General features: G+C 41.0%; 2 protein-coding genes across 6 annotated transcripts in view; both read left to right on the forward strand.

Moving 5' to 3' along the window:
- Positions 1-3411: 3411 nt before the first annotated feature.
- On the forward strand, positions 3412-16254 carry alp3 (alkaline phosphatase 3). The gene is made up of 11 exons (XM_037775922.1): positions 3412-3481; positions 4678-4794; positions 5115-5230; positions 6101-6275; positions 7504-7676; positions 7776-7916; positions 8605-8674; positions 9664-9798; positions 12335-12526; positions 15004-15120; positions 15622-16254. Exons 1-11 carry the CDS (start codon positions 3412-3414, stop codon positions 15936-15938), a joined length of 1623 nt encoding a protein of 540 aa, XP_037631850.1. The 3' UTR covers positions 15939-16254.
- Positions 16255-22484: 6230 nt separating this feature from the next.
- The window catches only part of zgc:165508 (uncharacterized protein LOC100101652 homolog), a 28651-nt gene continuing 26384 nt past the window's right edge, over positions 22485-24751 (forward strand). For 2 of the 5 annotated variants that reach the window (XM_037775839.1, XM_037775840.1), the window contains exon 1: positions 23253-23707. Coding sequence is in view for 2 of the 5 variants with exons in the window: in XM_037775840.1 (XP_037631768.1) it covers positions 23672-23707 (36 nt within the window). In the remaining 3 variants the exon portion in view is untranslated. The other 3 variants (XM_037775841.1, XM_037775842.1, XM_037775838.1) reach the window with 3 other exon arrangements.

Below are 24751 nucleotides of genomic sequence, written 5' to 3' on the forward strand. Positions count from 1 at the left end.
TTTTTCGGATTTTTTTAAGATATTTTTTTTCAGACTTTTTTTTGTCCGACATTTTTCAAACTTTTTTTTCAGACTTTTTTCAGATATTTTTTTCAGACTTTTCTTTCCAGACTTTTGTTGTCTGACATTTTTTCAGATATTTTTTTCAGACATTTTTCAGATCTTTTTTGTCCGACATTTTTCAAACTTTTTTTTCAGACTTTTTTTTCGGACATTTTTTCAGACTTTTTTTCGGATTTTTTTTCGGATTTTTTTTCCAGACTTTTGTTGTCTGACATTTTTCAGATATTTTTTTTCGGACATTTTTTCAGATATTTTTTTCAGACATTTTTCAGATCTTTTTTGTCCGACATTTTTCAAACTTTTTTTTCAGATATTTTTTTCGGACATTTTTTTAAATATTTTTTTTCTGACATTTTTTCAGATATTCTTTTCAGACATTTTTCAGATATTTTTTTTCAGACTTTTTTTTCGGACATTTTTTCAGACTTTTTTTTCGGATTTTTTTTCAGATATTTTTTTTCAGACTTTTTTTTCCAGACTTTTGTTGTCTGACATTTTTCAGATATTTTTTTTCGGACATTTTTTCAGACTTTTTTTCAGACTTTTTTCAGATACATTTTTTCAGACTTTTTTTTCGGATTTTTTTTCAGATATTTTTTTTCAGACTTTTTTTTGTCCGACATTTTTCAAACTTTTTTTTCAGACATTTTTCAGATATTTTTTTTCGGACATTTTTTCAGATATTTTTTTCAGACATTTTTCAGATCTTTTTTGTCCGACATTTTTCAAACTTTTTTTTCAGATCTTTTTTTCAGACATTTTTCAGATATTTTTTTTCAGATATATCGCCTTGCTTACAGTATCACAATATACTGAATCTTAACCCCTGTATCCGATATGTATCCTTTTGCCAGATTCTTGCCAATACACGGCCCTTACTTACTATATTTTTGTAACATTAGAATTGTCCATTTTGTTATGTTTGACTGTTTTTTCCCCACGGAGATCATTGCAGTTACACACAAACACACACCGCCGTGTATAGGTTACAGTAAAGTAATGAGCTTACATCATACCATCACGAATCCTAACACTGCAGCAGATGGCAGCGGGTGTGTGCAACAGTGTGCCGTCCCGCTGGCTGCTGTTCTCTTTATACTGAGACCCACACTGAGGACACAGTGTGGTCGCGTCTCTTCACCAGCATTATTGACAGCTTGTCAGCCGGTTTGACTCACCCTGCAGTGTACCTTCACCAGTGGTGGAAGAAGTATTAACTCAGATGATGATCTGTTACTTAAGTAGAAGTAGCAATACCGCAATGTAGAAATAGTCAATTACAAAAAAAATACAAGTAAAAGGCCTGCATTCAAAATCTTACTTCAGTAAAAGTAGGCCTACAAAAGAATTAACATAGAAATGCACGACAAAAGTAAAAGAAAGACCAATTTCAGAATATTATATATTGTATTACTGGGTTATAATTATTGATGCATCAATGTGTTAATCACTTAAATCTTTCAGCGGTAAACATGGAGCTACTATTAATTACTTAATATACCCCTCAGTAGCTTGTGAATTTCCTCCCAGGGATATAATAATACAAATTAGGGCTGATTAAAATATTTAATTGCGATTTATTGCAATGTTTTTAACTTAATGTACCTTCAAGGGAGAATTGTAAAGTATTTAATCCTCTTATTAACATGGGAGTGGACAAATATGCTTGCTTTATGCAAACGTATTTATATATTTGTTATTTGAAATCAATTAACAACATAAAACAATGTCAAATATTGTCCAGAAACCCTCACAGGTACTGCATTTAGCATAAAAAATATGCTCAAATCATAACATGGCAAACTGCAGCCCAACAGGCAACAACAGCTGTCAGTGTGTCAGTGTGCTGACTTGACTATGACTTGCCCCAAACTGCATGTGATTATCATAAAGTGGGCATGTCTGTAAAGGGGAGACTCGTGGATACCAATAGAACCCATTTTCATTCACATATCTGGAGGTCAGAGGTCAAGGGACCCCTTTGATAATGACCATGACCATTTTTCCTTGCCAAACTTTAGTTTGGAGCGTTTATCAGATAGTATGACATGGTTGGTACCAACCGATTCCTTACGTTTGATGCCAGTATCTTCACTCTAGCTTTAAAACTGCAAGTTGCATTAATGCGTTAAAGAAAATAGTGGCGTTAAAACAAATTTGTGTGAAGGCAGTATTATCGCCTTAACTTTCACAGCTCTAATAAAAATACATCATAATTTATTTGTTGATTACATTTTGTATTATTAATCTGAACATGCAAAGTAACTAAAGTTATCAATTATAAATGTAATGGGGTAAAAAGTATATATTTTTTTATATAGTGAAGTAGAAGAAGGCTATTAATTAGCAGAAAATGGATGTCCTTGTCCTTATGTCTGCGTTTGCAGTAGTATAAGTAAATGTTTTCCATTTAATAGCTCTACCTGCCTCCATTGACAGTGCTAATTCCCCTGCTAATCATAACCCATTTTGAATATTAACAAATTACCACAGTCCTCATCATCAATGGCCCGTCCACATCTGCAAGGCTAATTAGTGAACTCACTGGGAGCATTACGTGATCAAATTAACTCTAATAAATGTCCCATTATCAGTGTGACGCATGGTACTACCTGTTGAATAAGAAGGAAAACACGCTTCAGCATCAGTTGCCATGCTACCTCTTATTTCATCACTGTCAGCGATGGAGACATTTTGGACAAGCAATCAAACAAAACATGATTGCTGATACAAATATTCTTCTGTTGCTAATGTATTCATTGAAAAAGAGAGGGCTGAGTGTTTGTGCCGTTCAGCTCGGTCCCAACGGACTCTGTCTTTCTCACTTACATAACGGTCGGGGTCCCCCGCTGCATTATCTGTCAGATAGAGTTCATTTATGATTAGAAAACACACACACTCTTTCCAGAGCTGTTTGGCACATTCACTATATTCATTTGATCTTTAGCACAGCATCATAAATAATGCCCTCTTATCATTAAACACTATCATTAAAGCGTTACTGTCAATAATTCATTAATTGAAACCAGTTAAATTGTTTGTCGAATACTGTTTACTGGATCAAACTGACACACAGTATACAGACCTCAACTCTCATTTTACTATTTTAGTCATTTAGCTACATTTTTATACCTTTTTTTATATCTATTTTTGGCTCCAACCTAACCACGACACAGTCTTTTCAGTCAGAGGTCATACGTTTGCCAAAGGTCTATGGGTCATTATGCATTTATGACATGTTGTTAAAGATGACTGGCAGCTGGTGTGATTGGAGACGAGTATTATTTCAGTCGAGGAGGGGATCTTTGGGGAGGTTAGAGTTGTGCTTTCTCCAGCCTGAACATGGCCATGGAGTTGACAAGAGTGGCCATCTCGGCTCTCTTTCTGCTGGTTGCATTTGGATCGTCTAGTGCCAAAGGTAAGAAAAATAGAAGATTAGATTTGTTTTGTGAACTAGTCAGTGTGTGCTCACTTCAGCAATACACACAACTTTGGCCCTTCAATGTGAGCGCCCGGAGGGGCACGAGCCAAAAAATGTTTTGGCAGAAATTTTTAACAATAATACAATTTTGCTACCGGCTCTGGCAGCTTTCTGTGCAGCTTCTCCCCAACGCACACAATGACTGCTGATGCCTTTTTTTCCCTGATAAATGTGTGCAGGGTTACTAACTTCCCTAGTAGTAGAAATACAGATGGATTGGTGCAGTTTTTTTGTTTAGAATAGCTTTCCGATGGCCAGTCCACCCCTGGATGGCCGCATCGGTGGGTCGGTGGTCCGTCAAAAAATCCATAAAATTTTCACTGGACGTCTGGCCCTGTCCGTCTCTCTACCGGTTTTCTCTGTGTGCCATTTTCAGCAGTGAAGGCACATAAATTGGTCATACTTCTCCTGTCCTGCTTACACACAAACCAGATTTTTCCTTCACATAACAGAGGCCTGAAAATGTTGAGCTTGATGTATGATCCTCACCTTTTTATCCTGCAGTCAGACTAGTTTTCTATTATTCTGTGTCCTGATTTAAAATTTAATCACCACCCATTCAGGGCGTACTTTCTCCTCTCACTTTGTGCTCTCTTGTTACCCTCATTTCAGTTTCCTCAGCCTCTTCCTTTCCTTTCATCCTTTACAATCATTTACTCTTTTTGTACACTGCTCGCTTGGAAAGGGGCTTCCAAACTTTTCAAATCAGCACACTCGGTACTTGTGGAGTTGGGCAACTGGCTGCTATCAGCATATACTGCTTGTTAGTGGACTACTGTATCAGACTGTTACAGCACAGGGAGATGTACTGTAGTAGATAAGAGGGCATGTGAGGGAGGTATGACAGCTACAAACAAACATTCTAGTACACATATTTAAATCCCAAAGGGCTTGAACAGAGAGCTGTCAACTTTTTTTATTTATTTCTGCTCACATTGATCTCTGCAGGATACACATACACAAATACTGAACACATTTAAGTCTGTTCAAGGAAAAGTGAGATATGTGATTCCCCCAAAAGTGCATACTGTGCTTTAATCTGCAGCTTTTGTTCTGCTGCTCGTCTTTTGGTTGTTACACTGTAAAACCTACAAAGTGTAAAACATCATAGTGATCTGTGTGTTTGCCTGTAGTTGAGGAGGAGAACCCGGAGTTCTGGAGGTCTCAGGCCCGGAAGACTTTGCAGTCAGCGTTGGACAGGAAGCTCAACACCAATGTGGCCAAGAACATCCTGTTTTTCCTCGGAGATGGTAGGTTACACAACACATTAATAACTTGGCTGGCTGAAAACTAAAAGCAGGACAAGCAGAATCAGGAATCAGTGTCTGACCTGCTTTTCTATGTCCTGGTCTCTGCTGTTTCCTGTCTCTTTCACCAATGTGCAGTGCAAAAAAACCCCTAATATTTCAAAGAAAACAAGAAGATGTGGCGTAGTACAGTGAGACTCTACAGCAAGAACACACTACAGAGAGACATTTAAGTTATAGTAGAGGAAGCTAGGAGTTTATTGAGGCTGGAATGAGTTGAAGATGTGCGTGTGTTGTGTGTGTGTGTGTGTTGTGCGCATCAGGTATGGGAATCACAACCTACACGGCGGCCCGTATCCTCAAGGGACAGCTGGAGAACCAGACAGGAGAGGAGACAGTGATGACCATGGACACCTTCCCTAACGTGGGACTAGCTAAGGTACACACACAACATAACACACACACACACACACACACACGTAGAAGTACCTGCACACAAATATGTAAATGCCCAGTGCATTAATATCTATTCATTAATATAATCCAAGAGACTTGTTTGCTCTGCCAAGTCACCCGTAGGTGCTCAATAGACCCTCAACTGAATATGAATGTGATCAGCCCTGTGGCCTTGTGAGAGGTGTAATTCTATGGAAATCAAATTAAATTGTGCATTCCTACTACTGCAGTTGGAGAGTAACCAGGATAACTTTTCAACAACTTTACGGGGGTGAATTTTTATCTAACTCACCCGTTTAACTTATATTAAGGCTTGAAGTTATGCATAATTGAGGGCGTGGCTGTTTTAAGTTACAGGTGGGTGTTGTACCATGTTGCACCCGAGCCGCCTCAGCTCCACCAACGATCCACCTCTTATTCATGCAAAGTAATAATACTTATCAGTGCTATTTCAACAAGAGTTTGTCTAATGTTTTACAAAATCAAACACACTTTCCAAACAACATGACACTGAGAAGATCCTATCATACATGAAACAGTCATTTATGTTTGCAAATTAAGAGCGAAAGAGTTATTTAGAGAATGGAAGTCGGTCAAAATAAAGATAAGCAGATATTTAAAAGATTAATTTGCAGTTCATTGTTATGGTTCTATTTACTTGATAGATTACAGTGCTGTCATTGTTGCTTATTGTTAAACGTAATGCTCCATTTGCTAATTTCTTAATATATTCAATTTTTCTCTTTTGTATCTTTTTATTATTTTCTGCCACAAGACCAATTTTTCCACACGGAAAAACACAGAAGTTTAAGTTAATTTTGTCCAACACTATACCTTATTTGTGTGTGTGCAGACCTACAGTGTGGACTTCCAGATCCCAGACAGTGCAGCGACCGCCACAGCGTATCTGTGTGGCGTGAAAACCAACCTGAACACCATCGGAGTCAATGCAGCGGCTCGCAACGGAGTCTGCAAGTCTCAGAAGGGCAACGAGGTCACGTCCATCCTGAAGTGGGCCAAAGATGCTGGTGAGACTAATTAGTGCAGGAGAATACAAAAGTGTATTATCCTTATTATCTAATGCATCACAACACATGTGACTCAGTAAATAGACCCAGAGGAGCAAATATAGCGCATACTGGCATAGCTGACGATACTGACGGGATAATGCAGCAGGATGTCTTCTGACGGTGCTGTGATTGAAGTAACAAATGGGATTTTGTGACTCTTTGTCAGGTAGCAGGCAAATACCTGACACACTCAGCCCTGCCATGTCACACTTTAGCTCTGGCTCCCGGCAAAAGAAAATCCCTCCGGTCTTATACAGCCTCAGCAAAACCCGATTTTACCGCTGAGCGCTCAGCTGTGAGCCGCGGTGTCCTGTCAGAGCGGGATTACCGGGGCCACCAGGGAGCAATAGCAGCCTTCAGCCGCAGGTTACACTGCAGGGTGATGTGCTGAACAGGGAAGCACCTTGACTCTTATCGTGTTCCCGTGTTATCAACGGCCATGAATATCTCTTAACACACACACACATAGCGTAGCATGGCCTTGACCCCAGCACAGCACTGGAGATTCGGGTGTGTGTATGTGTTACATAGAACAAGAAAGTTATTTTAAGTCTTTGATGTCATAAAAACACATTTTAGAAATGGACCTCATAGCAAAGTCCTCAAATGGTTCAGCTAACAACCTTTATGTTGATAGAAAGGATCATTTAAAGGACGTATAGTGAAGTCCTACTGTATACTTTTAGCTTCTAATTGGTCTGTATTGTTTAGACGTGCTCCGAACACACAATATACAAAGTTTTAATACTTTATATCATGGCATTTATTTACCAATAATGTCCTTCTAATAAGTTTAATCTCTAAGTTAAGACGTAAACAGCATACGCTGTTGTTTGAAACACACACAATCAAAACGTGGAAATCGGTGCAGTCTGTATGTTGCTTCCATCCCATCCATCTCCGTGTCCCTGCTGTCTGCCAAAGTGTCTTTTTTATACTGCCACTGGGGGGCTTTAAGGGGGATTTAAAGAGCAATGTTGGACATCAAGGTGGTTAAGAGGGCAAAAGTATATTTACTACCCCATACCTCAGCATAACCGTAATAATAATGACACAGTATCTTCAGGGGATTGAGAAAGTTTTTGATTAATGGCTCTGAAAGCTGTTCATATATTACAACATGCAGAGTGAATGTAGGCCGCCTATATACATCTACTACACATTAAGTATGAAATCTATCTTGTAGGCAAGTCTGTCGGCATTGTAACAACCACGCGGGTGCAACACGCCACCCCAGCAACCAGCTACGCCCACAGCGCCAGCAGGAAGTGGTACAGTGACGCTGACATGCCCGATGGCGCCAAGAGGGACGGCTGCACCGACATCGCCTCCCAGCTCCTCAAGAACACTGACATAGATGTAAGGTCCTCCATAATGCACATCATTCTCATTAGCTTTTAACAACACATTATGTTCAAATGTTTGTGCTTGTGTGTGTGTGTGTGTGTTTGTTTCCAGGTGATCATCGGTGGTGGTAGAAAGTACATGACCCCGAGGGGCACTAAGGACCCAGAATACCCCAGAGATTACTCCTCCAGGGGGAAAAGAAGAGACGGACGCAACCTCATCGAGGAGTGGAAGAGCATGAAAATGGGAAAGGTAATGCTTGTTTAACGAGAATGACCAAGAAAACAGACTTCAGGGGCGACTCTCAGACAAAAGGGAGGTTGCAAAATTACAAAATAATGGGAATTGGATGGCATTGCACTTAAGAACAAGTACATACTTTCTAAGGATCTCTCCGTCAAAGAGTAACTACGCTCAGAGTAAAACCCTCCAGAAGCAGAACTAGTATTTATTTTGTGGTGAGAGCAGTTGCATGTTTTTTTTTAACTTTAAAGATGTTTCATAGTCTGCAATGAATATAATTTACTGTTTTCTAAAATGATACATTACACTTTTAAATGCACATAAATTGTTGAACACACTTGTTTTCTTGCAAAACAAGGAGCTGTGTTTCATTTAAATCACCACTATAACTCCTTACTTTGACATCCTTGAATAATAACCACATTTTATAGACACACATACGTACAATATCTGTAATGAATTACAGTTGCATATAGAGTGTACAGCCATGGTGTAATTGGTCACAGAAGATTAGACATTAACACATCATGGTTTTTAAAAAAATGCTACACATTAATTCACAGATTGTAAACAAAAACACTGTCAGGTGAGAAAACTAGAACGTACAGCAAAGAAAATCTCGGTGACTCACAACAAGCACAAAGACTTTTCCTGTCTTCCTCCCACTCAGTGTGTGAATGTTTATGTCCTGACACAGGTCGCCCGCTACGTTTGGAATAACACCGATTTCAATGCTGTTGACCCTGAAACCACTGACTACCTCATGGGTGAGTTTTTTTTATGTTTACCTCCCTTTGCCCTCTCATGCTTTTCTCTCCAGCAGAGCCGTACATGAAGGCAACACATTCCCATCAGGCCCTTGAAGAACACAGCATCAATAGGCCTGTAGTGTCTTTGGTTCACTCATTTCATCTTGTTTTAGTGATGTCAGTCTAGAATGTTTCACCTCGACCTACTGTACCCGACCTACATAACGTTTTCAAGGTGCAAAAACATTCACAGCGTGAGCTATTTTATCAAATCTGTGGTAAATACAAAGTTCTGGTTACTATAACAGACATGATGACATCATTCAGCTGTTAAGTTTATATTATTATGATGCTGTATTCTAGGGCTGTGTATTGGCACGAATCTAGTGATACGATACGTATCATGATACAGGGGTTATGATTCAATATATTGTCCATGATTAATCGTGATAATCGCAAATTAATCACACATTTTTTTATTTGTTCAGAATGTACCTTAAAGGGAGATTCGTCAAGTATTTAATACACGTATCAACATGGGAGTGGGTAAATATGTACATACAGTATAAGTGGTAGTGATCTTCTCATCTGACTCTTGGCTGGAAACACGTAGAATTATTCCTTTAACTTTATCTTGTGAAGCAACTCCAACCAACCGGAATAAACTCCAAATAAAATCCACTTTGGTCCAAAATGTTGAAATCACAGTATTTCCTCTCGCCTCCACCTCCTCCAGTATAGATATTAAAGGTACTCTGTGGAGTTCTTGGAGGAAATGTCGAGAATCAGTCATCATGCTTTTTCTGGACTGAGTGCTCTTGCTGCTGTAGAGAGTTTGGATTTTGGCCTCACACTGTGGTTTATCACTTCCTGCGTGCTGAAAATAGCCGAAGTAGGAGGAAGATGGGACTTTCCTTTCTGCTGCACCTCCACTGTAGGCTGATAAAACTCACATCCTGTATTTTTACATCATTGTGATTCAGTCGGTCTTTCCTTCTCTCCCCCAGCTCTGTTTGAACCTGGTGATCTGCACTTCGAGGCGGAAAGGGACCCAAACATGGACCCGTCCATCGTAGAGACCACAGAAAAGGCCATCCGCATCCTCCAGAAAAACCCTAAAGGCTTCTTCCTGCTCGTAGAGGGTGAGGACAACAGCTTCACCCATTTCCATACACTCTCCATCACCTAATCTGTCAAAGGTTGGATAATGAAATCCCCAGAGAGGTGACAGGTCGGCTACAAATAGGGAAAAACAGGTCTAGGTGGATCAATTGAATCATTGATCCTGTAACAATCACAAAGGGGCCCCAAGTGACAATTAAAGGACTACTCTGGTAATTGTTGTGGTTTGCTGAAACATCAATATGTGTTTACATTTATATTATAGCGACTTCAGCCCTGATATTGAGTTTGAGCGATAATGCTGTAGCAACAACCTCCAGAATACCTCCCGTTTGGAGAACATTGCGTACCTGCAGTGGAACTGGTGACTTGACATTGATTCTGCATACAGCTCAATGAGTTTGCCGCAGTTTGCTGCTAGCGGAGAGCAGTTGGGTGACGTCTTTCTGTTCCTCGCCGACCTCCTCATCCATCTCTCCTTTAATCTGAGGCAGCCGCCTCGGGACTCCATGGTGCTACCGAGTGTCTTCACAATGACTTTAAAATAACAGGCAAATGTATAAATAGAAGCGGGCATATGGTGCACCCAATCACTGACAGCTCACTGAGACCGCAACTTATTAACCAGAGTCTACTTCACTTTCCAGCACGGCTGGTGGAGAGGACAGCAGCGTAACAATGTGCTAAAGTTAAAAAAAACAAGAAAACAAACTTTATCCCCCAACTTTATCTAAAATTCTCTGCTGGAGGAAGCGAGTCCCCTTCTCCAATTTATGTTTTATTCCAAGAGATAATTTTGACTCACGTCTATGTGAAATAAATTGTCTGCTTCACAACAGTGTGAAGGTAGTGGGTAGTAGTTTTGTGATACTATAAAGGCTTGACAGCTCATTAAAATAACAGTTCACCATCCCACTCAGTGATTTATCACACTTTCGAAACAAGTCGCAAGTCATTTGAAATAAGTCCGAGAAGTTTCAAATCTGGAAATAGCAATCCTTAAGTCAAGTGTCTAGTCATTTTTGACAAGTCGGGATCAAGTCTCAAGTCATCTGAGACAAGTCAGAGTAGGGACGTCAAGATACCAGATATTTAGTAGTCGATACCAATACCAGTGAAATTCCATGATTCTTGATACCAATTCGATACCACGGTAAAAAAGGTAAAACAATAAATCCCATGTACTTCAACATACACTCCTTTATTACCGTTTACATACTGGTTTTTGTTAGAAAGTTCAACAGGTCATAATGCCTCTCTATTATTTATTTTATAACATCTCCTTCAAACTGGATTTATTCAGGTTTCTCACCAAAAACAACATTTTACAAGATTACATTTGAACACATCATGATAACGTTCTAATTTACCTTTGCCCAATGCTCATTTTTACTGAGTAGAGCCTGAACGCATCATAATGTATGTAATGTAAATCAATGGCTCTCCCGTGTTGAAATCAACAGGACGAGAGCTAGTCAATGTTAGCTTTTAGCAGTCCTGCACAGAGATAACAGCTAACGTTAACTAGCTCTCGTCCTGTTGATTTCAACACAGATTTGTTGTTCGCATTGTAGCATTATGGTAAATGGACTTGCATTTATATAGCCCCTTTCTAGTCTTCCGACCACTCAAAGCGCTTTACACTACATGTCAGCATTCACCCATTCACACACACATTCATACACTGATGGCAGAGGCTGCCATACAAGGTACCAACCTGCCCATCAGGATCTAATCTAAATACTCATTCACACACTGAAGCAATTTGGGGTTCAGTATCTTGCTCAAGGATACTTCGACACGGGAGGAGCCGGAGATCGAATCGCCGACCTTCCAATTGGTGGACGACCCACAATACCTCTGAGCCACAGCCACCCCTTACTAGGGAAAAAAATGCCTCCCCTGGACACGTTGATAGTGAGTTTACTGCGTCCCGGGACGACGAGACGGTGTCAGTCTTGAGCCCTGGCGGTACCTGTGGTGCTGTAAAAAAACAATTACCGTCACATTTTCAGAATATCTGGCATCGAATTGGTACCGAAGTTCAGTGACAAGTTCAGTTCTTGTGACATCACTAAGTCAGAGTCAAGTCTCAAATCATCCGAGACAAACCCCCCCTGTGTGAAACAGAAAAATAACTCTGGCAAATTTCTCAAAAAGCAGAAAAAAGAATCACCTTCACTTCCACCGACTTCACCCAGCTTTAAGTAGTTTCCCAGTCTTATTTGTAGCTGCATTTCCTTTTCTTTGTGGTAGTTGTATATTGTCAAGTTTAATTTATTGCGCCATTGCTCAAGTCTCAGGTCTACAGCTCTAGGTTCACGATTTACTGCACCAATGGCTGCATCACAGTATTTTCTTTTACTTCTGGGTAAATGAATCTTTGTGTTTCTGAGTCAGACTAATTAAATACGGATAAATGAGAAAATGAATCAGTCGTTTCTGGTTTAATTAAACTGTCACTGTTAAATTTTCTAAAACCATGCACTTTTTCTCACCAGAAGCCATTCTTTAACCATCCCTCCTCGTTAACCCTTTACCTCTCTCTGTGGTCAGGTGGGCGTATTGACCAGGCTCACCACGCTGGCCGGGCGTTCATGGCGCTCCACGAGACGGTTGCTTTTGACTACGCCATCGCCAAGGGCCTCGAACTCACCAAAGAGCATGAAACTCTCACCATCGTGATGGCGGACCACTCCCACCCGTTTACCTTCAATGGATACCCATTTCGAGGGCAGAGCATTCTGGGTAATTATGATCTGACTTCCTTTGTTCAATTATTTCTTTCCTACGATGTATACTATATTGATTTAGTACTGCTGGCGTGTGAAATCAGCTCACAGAGAGTTTTGAGTTTTATCGCAGGAGAAATTCCTCCATCCTTTGCTCCATCCATCCATCCCCCCCTCCAGGTGTGTTTATATCCTGTGACAATAGACACCCAAGGTGGCATTTTGTGCTTGTTGCGTGTGTCTTTGTGTGTGCGTGATGCCTCTCAGTGCGCGGCCTGCTTCCTCTCAGCTTCAGTGTTCCTCTGCCACCAGCAGCTTGACATTTCCTCTGCTTTCTCTCCCCTGCAATTACAGCCCGGGTAAACACATATAGCTGGCAGCCTTTCTATTTCAGTCCCTCGCCTTCTCCTCGTCTCTCTTCCTTCTGCCTGTCTCTGACCATCGACATTGACGCCTCTCTCTCTCTCTCTTACATTATTCTCTCTCTCTACATTCTCCTCGCTCTATCGGTCTTTCTCGCCTTTTAATCTCCCTTTGGAGCGTCTCTTCATCGACGTTACTTACTCCTTACCTCTATTCCTTCATCTCTCTGTCTCCTCTCCATCACTGTCTCTCTCCTTTATTACCTAGAGGCTTCAAACTCGAGATGAACCAATCACATTCGTGGAGGGACATAGTGTGTTATCAAGGGTTAAAGTGATGTATTGGTTGGTATTATATTAGATGTCAGTGGTGTGTTTTATATGATATCCCCAAGGTACATTGTATGTTTTCATGCTTTTTCACAACAAAAATATGAAGCTAAATTCTCTTATTTCACTGGAGCATTTTAAAAGCTTGAAGTTATGTATTTGCAATCGCACTTGTAAATGCTTTTCTTAATTGTGAACATGTATAATCTGTGAATTATCTGTGCATCTGTCTATGCTTAAACTGTATGTGTTTATTTTTGTATACACAGGTCTTCACAGGTGTACCTCCGTAGCTGTAGCTATAAAGATAAAATGATGTGACAATAGTGGGGAACAGTAATGTAGTTCTGGGGTCCAATTTAAGATCCATATTACAATCGAAACTGATGTTAAAGAAGAATGTTGTGCCACACGTAGTTTGGTTCCTGCTCATTACATTGCTATTGTGAAAGGAAATATAGGCTAAGCCTTTTGGGATGTCTGCACCCTGAAAGGCTTTAATACTTAAAAAAGTACTTGTGGTTTAATTACTTTCTAGGTCTCTCCTAAACGCTACATTTGTTACCCACTTACCCGGTGTACTTCTTCCCCACCAGTAGGTACCCAGTATGTTTTTTACTGATTAGGTTTACATGCACAAAATATTCTGTTTTCTGCACTTGTTCCAAAAAAAGACAATATTCCTTCTAAGCTGTTTTCATGGCTAATAAAAATGAATATTCCACTAATATTACCGTTTACATTCACGTGAAACGCCCCATGACGTACGTCCTAGGGCTACGCCCTTCCCTCCTTTTCCAGCTGCAGTCATGTTGCTCCTGTGGTGTACCTTCATTGTTTGCAAGTTTTGCAAAACTGTTCTTCAAGCTTTTTGTTTTTACGGCTGTGCACAAGAATAGACTACGTTAGTTTGTATACAATGCACAGAGCTGGCCGTAAACAGGCAAGAGGCCGTGTGTTGCAAACTGCAGTAAAAAACCCAATTAGGACGCATATTCTGAATGTGCTGTATACATGTCCAAAGTATATCTGTACCGATCTTCAAGACTTTTGACCATTTTCCTTATCATGTTAAATATAGTCTTAAGGCACAAATGGGTCAATGGGAAAATGCTCCATTCAGAATAAGGCCAAATTCAGAAAAAAGAGTATTGTCATATTCAGAATAATTGTGGAATTATAGATTAGTGTGCATGTAAACATAGCCATTGGTGCAACATATTTACACTGGAATGTATTATGTAATATGAAGCGTTACCTGGACTTTTTCTTGTTAGGGTTTTCAGTGAAGTATGTATTTGTCTTCTAAAGGCTTCTGAGGCGTTTCCACCCGACTCCAGAATAGGAAAACTGTGATATTTGGGCTTGAAAATATTTTATGTTCACTTTTAAAGATTGAGCCCACAAACACCTCTGTATCAGCCTTCCAAGTCTGTATTGATCGAGCCCTTGTGTTATGTTGTGCTGTTCCCAGCTTACTGCACTCTCTTTCCAGTCATATCCTTATTTTACCCTCTTCTTCCCCTTCCTCCTCCTCCTCCTCCTCATCCTCCTCCCAGCAGTGCAGCAGTGATTAATGTGCTTGTGAAACTCTGAGCTCTTCATCAGCGGGGAGACTCGCCACTAATGGCTCATCTGGAGAGAAACACTCAACAAGCTCTAGACCTCCTGCAGCACCCTGGGGATCCAGAGACCCCTCCTCTCGTGTGTGTGTGTGTGTGTGTGTGTGTGTGTTTAGGAGGCAGAGAAAGAAAACGATAAATCAAAGATAAATGTTTGATGGTCTTTCTGTGTTTTCCAGGTAAATCTCCGCTGTGGGCTTCAGACTTCCTGCCTTATACCACGCTGATGTACGGCAACGGACCCGGACACAAGATCATCAACGGCACGCGTCCAGACATCCGCAATGTCAACACCAGTAAGACATTGTTTCTTCATTTTCCTCATAAGAATATCACAGACTTCAGTGGATCAACTTCCATGACCAGTTACAACGCTCCTTAAACAGTCATATTCGCTTCTTGAGAGTGTTCAAGGACAAAAAAAAGCTGGAAACACACAGTGGGGATGAGAAAACTATTTCAAAACAACTGGAATGACCTTTACATTTTACCTACTGTGTTTAGATCCACTTCCTATAATACAGTGTGACCTTTCCTTATAATATAATTAGCTGTACTTTTTCTCTCGCTGACATTTTTTCTAATTTAATCAGCTTTCTTTTCTTTATAAACCAAGAAAGAAAATGACCGTTCAGTTAAAGGGTCTCTATACGGAATTCAGAGCATATTTATTATTATTATTATTATTATTATTCAGAGCATATTTACTGCCTCCTTCTTCAGTTAAAGCTGCATCAACTGATTTGGCCACTTTTGGGCAGCGCAACAAGTTGTAAACCTTTCTGTCTCTCTTCTAGAAAACAAAGACTATGTCCAGCATGCTGCCGTCCCCACGCAGTCGGCCACCCACAGCGGGGAGGATGTGGCGGTGCTCGCCCGCGGACCCATGGCCCACCTCTTCCAGGGCGTCCACGAGCAGAACTACATCGCCCACGCCATGGCCTATGCCTCCTGCGTGGGCGCCGACCTGAGGCACTGCTCGGGGCAAACTGAAGCACCTGTGGTTCACACCACCATCACCGAAGACAAGAACGGAGCAGGGGCAGCTCGAAGCTCAGCAGCTCTGCTCAGTAGCCTCCTCAGTGTGCTGCTGGCTCTCACAGTGCTGATGTAAGGTGCTTTTTCCTCAGTGAACCCTAATGATCTCACTCCACTTGCCACATCAGGGAGGTCAGAGGTCATAGAGGAGTGAGCAGGGATTTGCTCTAGCAGGGTGGATGTGAAGCCCTGAACCAGGTTTTGTTGCATCTTGTTAAGACAAAGAAAATCTGATTATTAATAGTCACAAACTAAGATAAAAAGTTTTCCTGGTCTTACAACGGCAGAAACAAGTAACTGTTTAAGTCTAAATACAAAATGTATTGATCCCAACATAATAAGAACCTACTGAATGTAAATTCATCTTGTTTTTAATTTGGCAGTTTATTGAATCGCTGTGTCAGACCAATAAAACAGTCCTTGAATAGAGAGTTGCTTTGTCATTTTATCAATATAACGGATCTATACATACTAGCAGTAACAATGTATACATCATGTGTTGACATGTATGGCTCCTTCATACAAAAAATATACAAACTTTTAAATCGTCTAATCAGATCTACATTCGTTGCCATCTTGTGAAAAATCTCCAAAACATCAGTTTTTCATAATGTAAGAAAAGCAGCATTGTATTTTCAATCAAATCAAATAGAATAACTACGAACCATAAAGGGACACTTAATCCCTCAATAGCTTTAACAACAAATTGCCTGCTTTCCATTTTCTGCATTAAAGGGATAGTTCAGGTGTTTTGAAGTGGGGTTGTATGAGGTACTTCTCCATAGTCAGTGTATTACCTACAGTAGATGACGGTCAGCACGCCCCCAGTTTGTAGAAACAGACACAAGTACCAGCACAGGAGCAAAGCAATTCACTGCTGTGGACGGGGACAGCAGCAAAACACATTTTAGCCACCTAAAAGAATCAATATCAGTTTAAGAGTACGCTATATTTACAATATTTTCACAGCTTTACCTTGCTGTCAGCCCTTTCCCACTGTGAACTGAAGTAGTTGTATCCATCTATGCTCTTGCCAAAGCCACCAGAGCGAGAGATTTGGCGCGAGCACAGATAACGGCTTCAGTTCCCGTCAGAAACAAAGACTGTATAGCTGTCTGACAGCAAGATAAACCAGCGAACATATTCTAAATATAACGCACACTTATACTGATATTGAATTTTATTTTAGGTGTCTAAAATACGTTTTAATGCTGCCCTCGTCCACAGCAGTACATTCCTTTGCTTCCATGCTGGTGCTCCTGTCTGTTTCACCAAACTGGGGGTGTGCCGACTGTCATCTACTGTTTGTAATACACTGACTATGGATAAGTACTTCATACAACCCCACTTCAAACCACCCAAACTGTCCCTTTAAGTTTAACAACCATTTTAGAGAATACAATTGTCATGTCAACTCACCCACTGGCACATTCAAAAGGAGTATCACTATAATAAAGAGATCCAACCAGGAGTTTTGGTGACAGATGTCGGCAATAAATAGTTCCAGAATGTAAATCCCTGTAAAATCACAACGTACAGATTAAAAAAACAAGATGTAATGCCTTAAGTCAGTGAGCTTTAGAGGTGCTGGCAGGTGGATTTTCTTTCATTTTGGAGAGAGGCTTTTTGTCCCCGCTTCAGGCTAAGCTAAACTAATCTCCTGTTTGCTTCATATTCTGCATTCACACACAAGAGCGGTATCAATCTTCTCATCTAACTCTCAAGAAAAGCAAATAAGCATATTTCCCCGAAATGTCAAATTCTTCCTTTAAGCTACGTTTATATTTATGATTTGAAATGTGACCCTTTAATAAGTGTGTTCATTCAGGGTTGTTGCGTACATTCATGTCCTCAGGCTTCACTTAGAAAGAGCTTGTCACTATACATTACTTATTCATGTATATTTTCAGATACAGACCATATTTATGTGATTAAATTCCTTTTATATTTGATATTGTCTCAACAGCCAATGAGATTTCAGTCTATAAAAACTTTAATTGTCTAATCTTTGACACGAGATGACTGTAAAAATGATTTTTCATTCCTTTGATCCTCTCCAATATCCGCGGTGCTAATTGAGGTTCACGGCGACTGATGACTTTACTACAGCGGTCCATTAATAATGCAAAATATTTAAAGATCACCTATTTTTATCTTTGGGAGACAGATTGTAGTAATTATTTTGGACATCTGTTGGGGTTTGGAGTTTATTAAACCTGGTTTTGACTCTCCTTGTACTCATTTAGACTGGCCGGGGGCCATCGTTTTGTTTCAGATGATGGGCCTGCTCTCATCTTTTACACACAGTCAGTCAATACTCATTTATAGCTCAGATGGTGGAGTGACGCTGAACAGCTTGAGAGGACACGCGGGTAGACGTGTTATCTCTTTTATCTGATATTGAAGTTATATTTAAGGTGAGGAAGGAGGAAACGCTGACTCTTAAAATAAATAATTATAGCTATAAAGGTATTCCTTTGTTTTGAAGATGTCATATTTGGGAAATAAGGTAAAAACAATTTTTAAAGGACCAGTGTGTAACGATGGGATCTTTTGGCAGAAATGGAATATAATATTAATAACTATGTTTTCTTTAGTGTGTAATCACCTGAAACTAAGAATCGTTCTTCAACGAATAAACGTTGCCGTTTATATCTACATAGGGAGCGGATCCTCTCCACTGAGTCCGCCACGTTTTTCTACAGTACTACTACTGCAAAACCGTGGTACCGCCAGCTGCCGTCTGACTTCCGCTGCTGCGATTCTGCAACCACACCACTAGATGCCGCCAAATCCTACACACTGTACCAATAGATCCCCCTAGTTGTTACACACTGGTCCTTTTAATATGAAGAACTGTAGGGATTTGTCAGAATGCTCCTTTATTCTTCTAGTTGTTTTGTTTGGAACCAATATTCTTCACAGAGATGGCTCGTTTCCCACCACCCTCTGTCCAGCAGCACTCATGTCCCACTCTTGCTGCTTCTCCACCACCAGGGCCTGCTGACTCTGGTTTGAAGCCCTGAGGGGACAGGACGTCTCCTCCTGCTGCTGCTGGGGACCGGCAGCAGTCTGGGTCAGAGCATCTGTCACTCTGTTCTTCTCTTCTGTTTCACCTCTCCAAAGCCATCCATCCCCATTTTCATGAGATCCCCACCCCTCCAGAAGTCTGCAGGATCTCGATCACGAGCTCTTTCTTGTCTGCAGTCTCAGCACTGAAACTATTAAGGCCTGTTTGGTCTGCTGGCTGAAGGCTTCAATCTCATTGCTGACCTTTGACCTTGTTGTTTTCTGTGCTGTCCTGGGCTCCCTGGAGCAGGAACAGCTAGTTTTCTCAGCTTGGGTCAAAAGCCTTTTTTCATTACCCGGTCACTTCAGCACCTGGTCCGATTGATGGCTTATTTTAGGTTCGGGATTTGCTGTGATGTCTTTTGCTGCCGAGTCAGTCGGGGTCTGCCGGCCCGGGGCGTGTTCTTCAGCTGAGAGGCTGTGGGCGTGATGGCAGGCTGGTGTTGAACATTTGGGGATTTCTTTTTTCTTCTGCAGACACTGCAGCCTGCGTTTTAGGTTGACTTGACTGAAAACAAGTGCTCATCCTCCACTGATTGTGTTCATTGACTTGCACCAGAAGTTTGATTAATATTTTATTGACCAGATGGACGGATGCTGCAGGAGCTTGTGTAGTTTTGACATTTATTTTCTTCAGTGAAACCTTGCCACTGTTGGAATCCATTATGCTGTCTCAGACAGTCCACTCACATCTCACCGTCGTTATCAGGATGGATCTTGGTCATAACAAATGCTGCATGAATACTGTAAAGTGTGAAAGTTGAAAGCTCCAGAAGATAGGAACATTGGTGGAGCATTTTTGTTCAAACTACTATCTGCAAAGTCAGAAATGAACTTTCATGCTCAACTTTTACAGCTTGAAGGGAGACAAAGATGGATTTTGGTTGGATTATCACTTTAAATTCTCCTTTACTGAGTTGAGCTCCTGCTTTTATTGTAAATTGCTAAATAATTGCAGATTATTTTTGTTTGGATTATTTGTTTTGTTTTGTTTTGGTCTTTATTTTATGCACCCTTTTTTCTTGCAGACTGATGAGAGCAGGAGATATGAAGGTTTCAGGTATGCAGCCTGAACACATAGTGCCCTGATGCTCTGATAACAGCATCTCCTCATGCTCTCCGCTCTCAGCTCTGCAGTCACACATCTACTGTATACTGCAGCAACAGGCTCTCCTGCAGCTCTCCTGTCGCTCCTACAGCTGCCTGTACTGCTGCAGCCTTCCTTCTGGTGGCGCTAGAGCACCAGACAAAGCTCCGTGTGGCCTGGAGAGAGCTGGAGAGGGCTGGAGAGGGCGGGCGGACCAGGCTGCAGAAGCTGCCGCAACTTTGATGTGTTATGAAATAGGAGTTGAGTGCGCATTGCAGGAAAAGAGGAAGTACAGAAGATTACAGTCTTACCACTGTAAAATCACAGCATGAGAAGATCTTTACCTAAGCAAACACATAACTGTGTGACGAATGTCCGTCCTCCCACATGTTGCATGTGTGACGAGCAAAGTGACACACTTCCCCCAGTTTATTTTTTATTTGGTGCCATTTTCAGAGTGTTTACTGATAAAAAGATGGTCATTTATGATCACTAAATGTTCTCATAATGGCTCTGAAGAAGCATGCACATAGTGGAGAAACACCTGTTGCACCAACATCTTCTCGACTTCTGTCCTTTGGCTCTCTCTATCGCGCGTATTTACGCACACACAACGTGCGCTGGAGCGTCGATCCAAACTCTCTTTTCGCATCTTTCGGCACCATTGTCGACTGAATATCTTTAAGTCTCAGTCTGTTTCCCTTGATCTTATAGAATGCAACCAACAAAGGCTGAAATGCACCCAACAGCCACCAGTGACCATCAAACACACACGGTTTATAATTACATTTCCGGGACCATTTGGTGAAATATGATGACTGACAAGACATCAAAGTCTGTCTCCCAGAGACGCGCAGATTAAACTTTAGCCCTGAAGGCATATAGGCTATGTTTCACCCAGATGTGTGTCATTTCATAGAGCCACACATTGCACTTCTCTGCGCTCACGATTCAATAAGATACCATCAGTACTGTGTGCGCGTAAATGTTGCTCATGCATGCAACAAAGCATCTATTCAGAGGCAGCTTCATCATTCTGTTTTGGGTGATGAATTGTAAAAGCCTCTCAGAGGTCCTCTGGTAGCAGATAATAGACGCAGTGGGTCAGCAGCTCTGCAGGTCTGTTGTGAGTCCTGGTGGGCGTTAAGAGAGACGGAGGGAGAGTGAAGATGCTTCAGCTCCGACCTGCCTGGAGACACGAGTGGGTCGCTTTACAAATAGGCCACAATAGGCCTCCTCACAATAGACCAATCTTTTTTTCTCTCTCTCTCTCTCTCTCTCTCTTCGAGTGCGTTGCGCTTCAATGGGCTACTTTGATTGAACATGCATGCACAGAGAATGTCAAACGCGTATTTTTAGAAACTATATTTTTGGTGCATGGACTTTGGAGGTCGTAATAAGCCTGCAGCTATGACCACTACAGTGTGGGAGGATATGAGGCTCTGAAGTCCTGAAACTATGTCAGAACTGCGTGTGAAAAATGTTCCTCACATGTGCTTTTTGCTGCCATAATTGGATGGTGCTATTATTATTATTATCATATGAGAACTATTAGGACTTTAAGAACTTTAAACATGCACTATCTACATTTTAACATGCACTATCTACCTTTAAACATGCACTATCTACATTTTAACATGCACTATCTACCTTTAAACATGCACTATCTACATTTTAACATGCACTATCTACCTTTAAACATGCACTATCTACCTTTTAAACATGCACTATCTACATTTTAACATGCACTATCTACCTTTTAACATGCACTATCTACCTTTAAACATGCACTATCTGCCTTTAAACATGCACTATCTACCTTTTAACATGCACTATCTACCTTTAAACATGCACTATCTGCCTTTAAACATGCACTATCTGCCTTTAAACATGCACTTCCTGCCTTTTAAACATGCACTATCTGCCTTTTAAACATGCACTATCTGCCTTTTAAACATGCACTATCTGCCTTTAAACATGCACTATCTGGCTTTAAACATGCACTATCTGGCTTTAAACATGCACTATCTGCCTTTAATTAATAAAGGTTAATCTTATCTTATCTTATCTTATCTTATCTTATTGCATCACCGCACAACACCATGTACATAAAACAGCCTTTGGGCATTTAAAGGTCCAACACGACCTTTTCTCCCTCGGACTGTTAGATTGTTCTCCACAGGGAAAGGAAAAAAATGAATTACCTTCCTTCTGCACAAGTTTAGTTGCTGTTATTATTATTATTATTATTACAACAACCTGCTGCAGGCTGTCATCAACTCTATTTCTCTTTTTTAGACCTGTTGAAATATGCAGCATGTTCCTCAGTCATTTGTCATTATATGTCAGCTGATGAGATAGATGAGAAGAAATGCAATCCCTGGGTTGACAACTTGCTTCTCCTCCTGTGTGTGCCTCTAACTCCGCCCTTCCTCCACATGTCCTGCTGGCATGTAAGGTGACACCAGCCAATCACATCTCATTCCGCTTCCACCTAGCAGGGGAAAACAGTACGAGGAGGCGGAAACTCGTTTCTGGGGTTGTATATATAAGCAGTTCAGCGTGGGATTGTTGTATCACCGTCCAATGACGCTCTGCTTGACCAGGCGACTGCAGGAGCGCACAGAGTACCGTGCAGGTGTGTGTGGACTTTGATCTGCAGTGACCAAGAGGGGAGACCTCCAGCTACCTGCTGCAGCAAGCCAGCTCTCTTGGAGCAGAGACCCATGCTGCTGTAGCCTCCAGACACACACACATAGCGCTGTCCATCCTCTGTGGTGCTGAAACCTGCAGGACTCGACCCATCACATAGCGCTGTGCATCCTCTTGTGGTGCTGAAACCTGCAGGACTCGACCCTTCAACCGGTGACGTAGAGCACCAGCCTCATCCAAGAAAACACAAATCTTAAAAAAAAAAGAAAAAAAGATGTATAAATCTTATATATGGATTTGAAGCAAGTGAAAAAGAAAGAGGAGACAGAAGAGCAGAAGTGCCAGAAGTACCAGCAGCACACCCAGTGGAGCCTCCGTAGAGGAGGAGGAGGAGAGTGACCGAGGCTTTCCATCAGATCAGTGAGGTAAGAGCTCTCCGAGGCTCTTACTGCAGGGGAATTTGTGAGGGAAAAAGAAAGAGATTTGATAGATTTTGCTCTCCTGCTGCGAAAATGGGCTGTATCAGCTCCAAAGCGCCAATTGGTAAGAGTTGTTGTTTTTGATCTGCTCTCATAAAAAAAAAAAAGCACGCTGGAAAAGGAAGCCTGATTTTGTTTTTTTCGCATTGTTTTTGCTGCAGCAGAGGGTGCAGAGGAGGAGATTTGGGTGCTTGGAAGTGCACAGCATGCTGTGTTCCCGAGATGAGAGACATATGATAGCAATGCTGAGTCATATGCAGAAGACGAATAAGGTCGTTATATAGAGATAACTGGAATTAGATGTTAAATGTGTGCATTTTTTAGTGGGTTGGTGGAGGTGGTGGTGGTGAGGAAGATCTCTGCAGCCTAAACATCGCGATGCTTCGAGAGTTGCAAGAAGCTTTTTTGGTGAGCAAGCCAGTCAGAGAAGACTAGAGGTGCTCTTGACACCATTGAGGGATGCTCTGCTTTTGAAAAACAGCTTTTTTATATATTTGTATATAATCGACTCATCCAGACACGATGGTTCTGACCGCGCTGACCCAGTTTAGTTGCAAGGTAGGACACCTTTTTAATGCTCCTATATCCTCCTTTTTGCATCGTGCAAAAAACATCTGCAGGTTCGTCATTTCTAAGAATTTCAGGATAATCTTGGTGTTAAAGTGAAAAAGACATAAGATTAGATGTGCAGATTTAAAGGTACTCCTTCAGTGCTTTGAGGCAGAGAGAGATGCTTGTTGCCAAGAAACAAGCTCCCTGTTGCCACCGCATCTATTTGCTCTCATGGTTGTTTACACCTTTTGCTGTATAGACTGCGTGTCTCCCCATTCAATCCACTGTCCTCTATGTGCTACACCGACCTCTGATGCGTGTCTCCCCAAGATATCCCCATCCTGTTATTTATTGGACTGGGTCTCCTCTGTAGTCTCCATAAAAACAAACCTGCATCTCCATCCATCATGCATCATCCATCTCCATCATCCATCCATCCAGCCATGCATGCTCTCACACAAACATATCTCTTATTTCTTCCTGGTGATGTAATGTGCAACCTTTTCACGCTGTGATTTATCCGTCATATCCATGCTTACAGATCCTCTCTCCATCTCTAATTGGTTGTGTAATCTGTCGCCTTCAGTCACTTGATGATTATGGCGCCTTGTCTCCTTGTCTCGGAGTGCGTAAAGGACATACACTGTTAGGAATTTCCCAGTAAAATAACAGTAAAGAACTGGCAGCAGGGTTTCCTTTATGTTACTGTAAAATTAACATTATTATACTGTTGCTGAAATGTACAGCTTTGTACTGTTAATGAAAAATACTGTTTTTTTTGTATTAATTTCACAGTATTTTACAGTTAATTTACTGTTTAAAGATACATTATATAGCTGTTTTTCACCTTTCTTTTCCATTATCTTACTGATTTGTTTTACTATTTAGGTTGTATTTTTTTACATACATTTTAATAAACATTATTTTTTGCCTAGATGAATAGACTTAGCAGGTTACAGACGCTGGAATAGTCAAACTAAATACAATTAAAGGCACTTGTTAGGAAAAAGGCTATAATAGACTTGTTGACACTTTTCCCAAAATGTCTGT

This window comes from Sebastes umbrosus, chromosome 7, assembly GCF_015220745.1.
Source record: "Sebastes umbrosus isolate fSebUmb1 chromosome 7, fSebUmb1.pri, whole genome shotgun sequence".
Classification (NCBI taxonomy): domain Eukaryota; kingdom Metazoa; phylum Chordata; class Actinopteri; order Perciformes; family Sebastidae; genus Sebastes; species Sebastes umbrosus.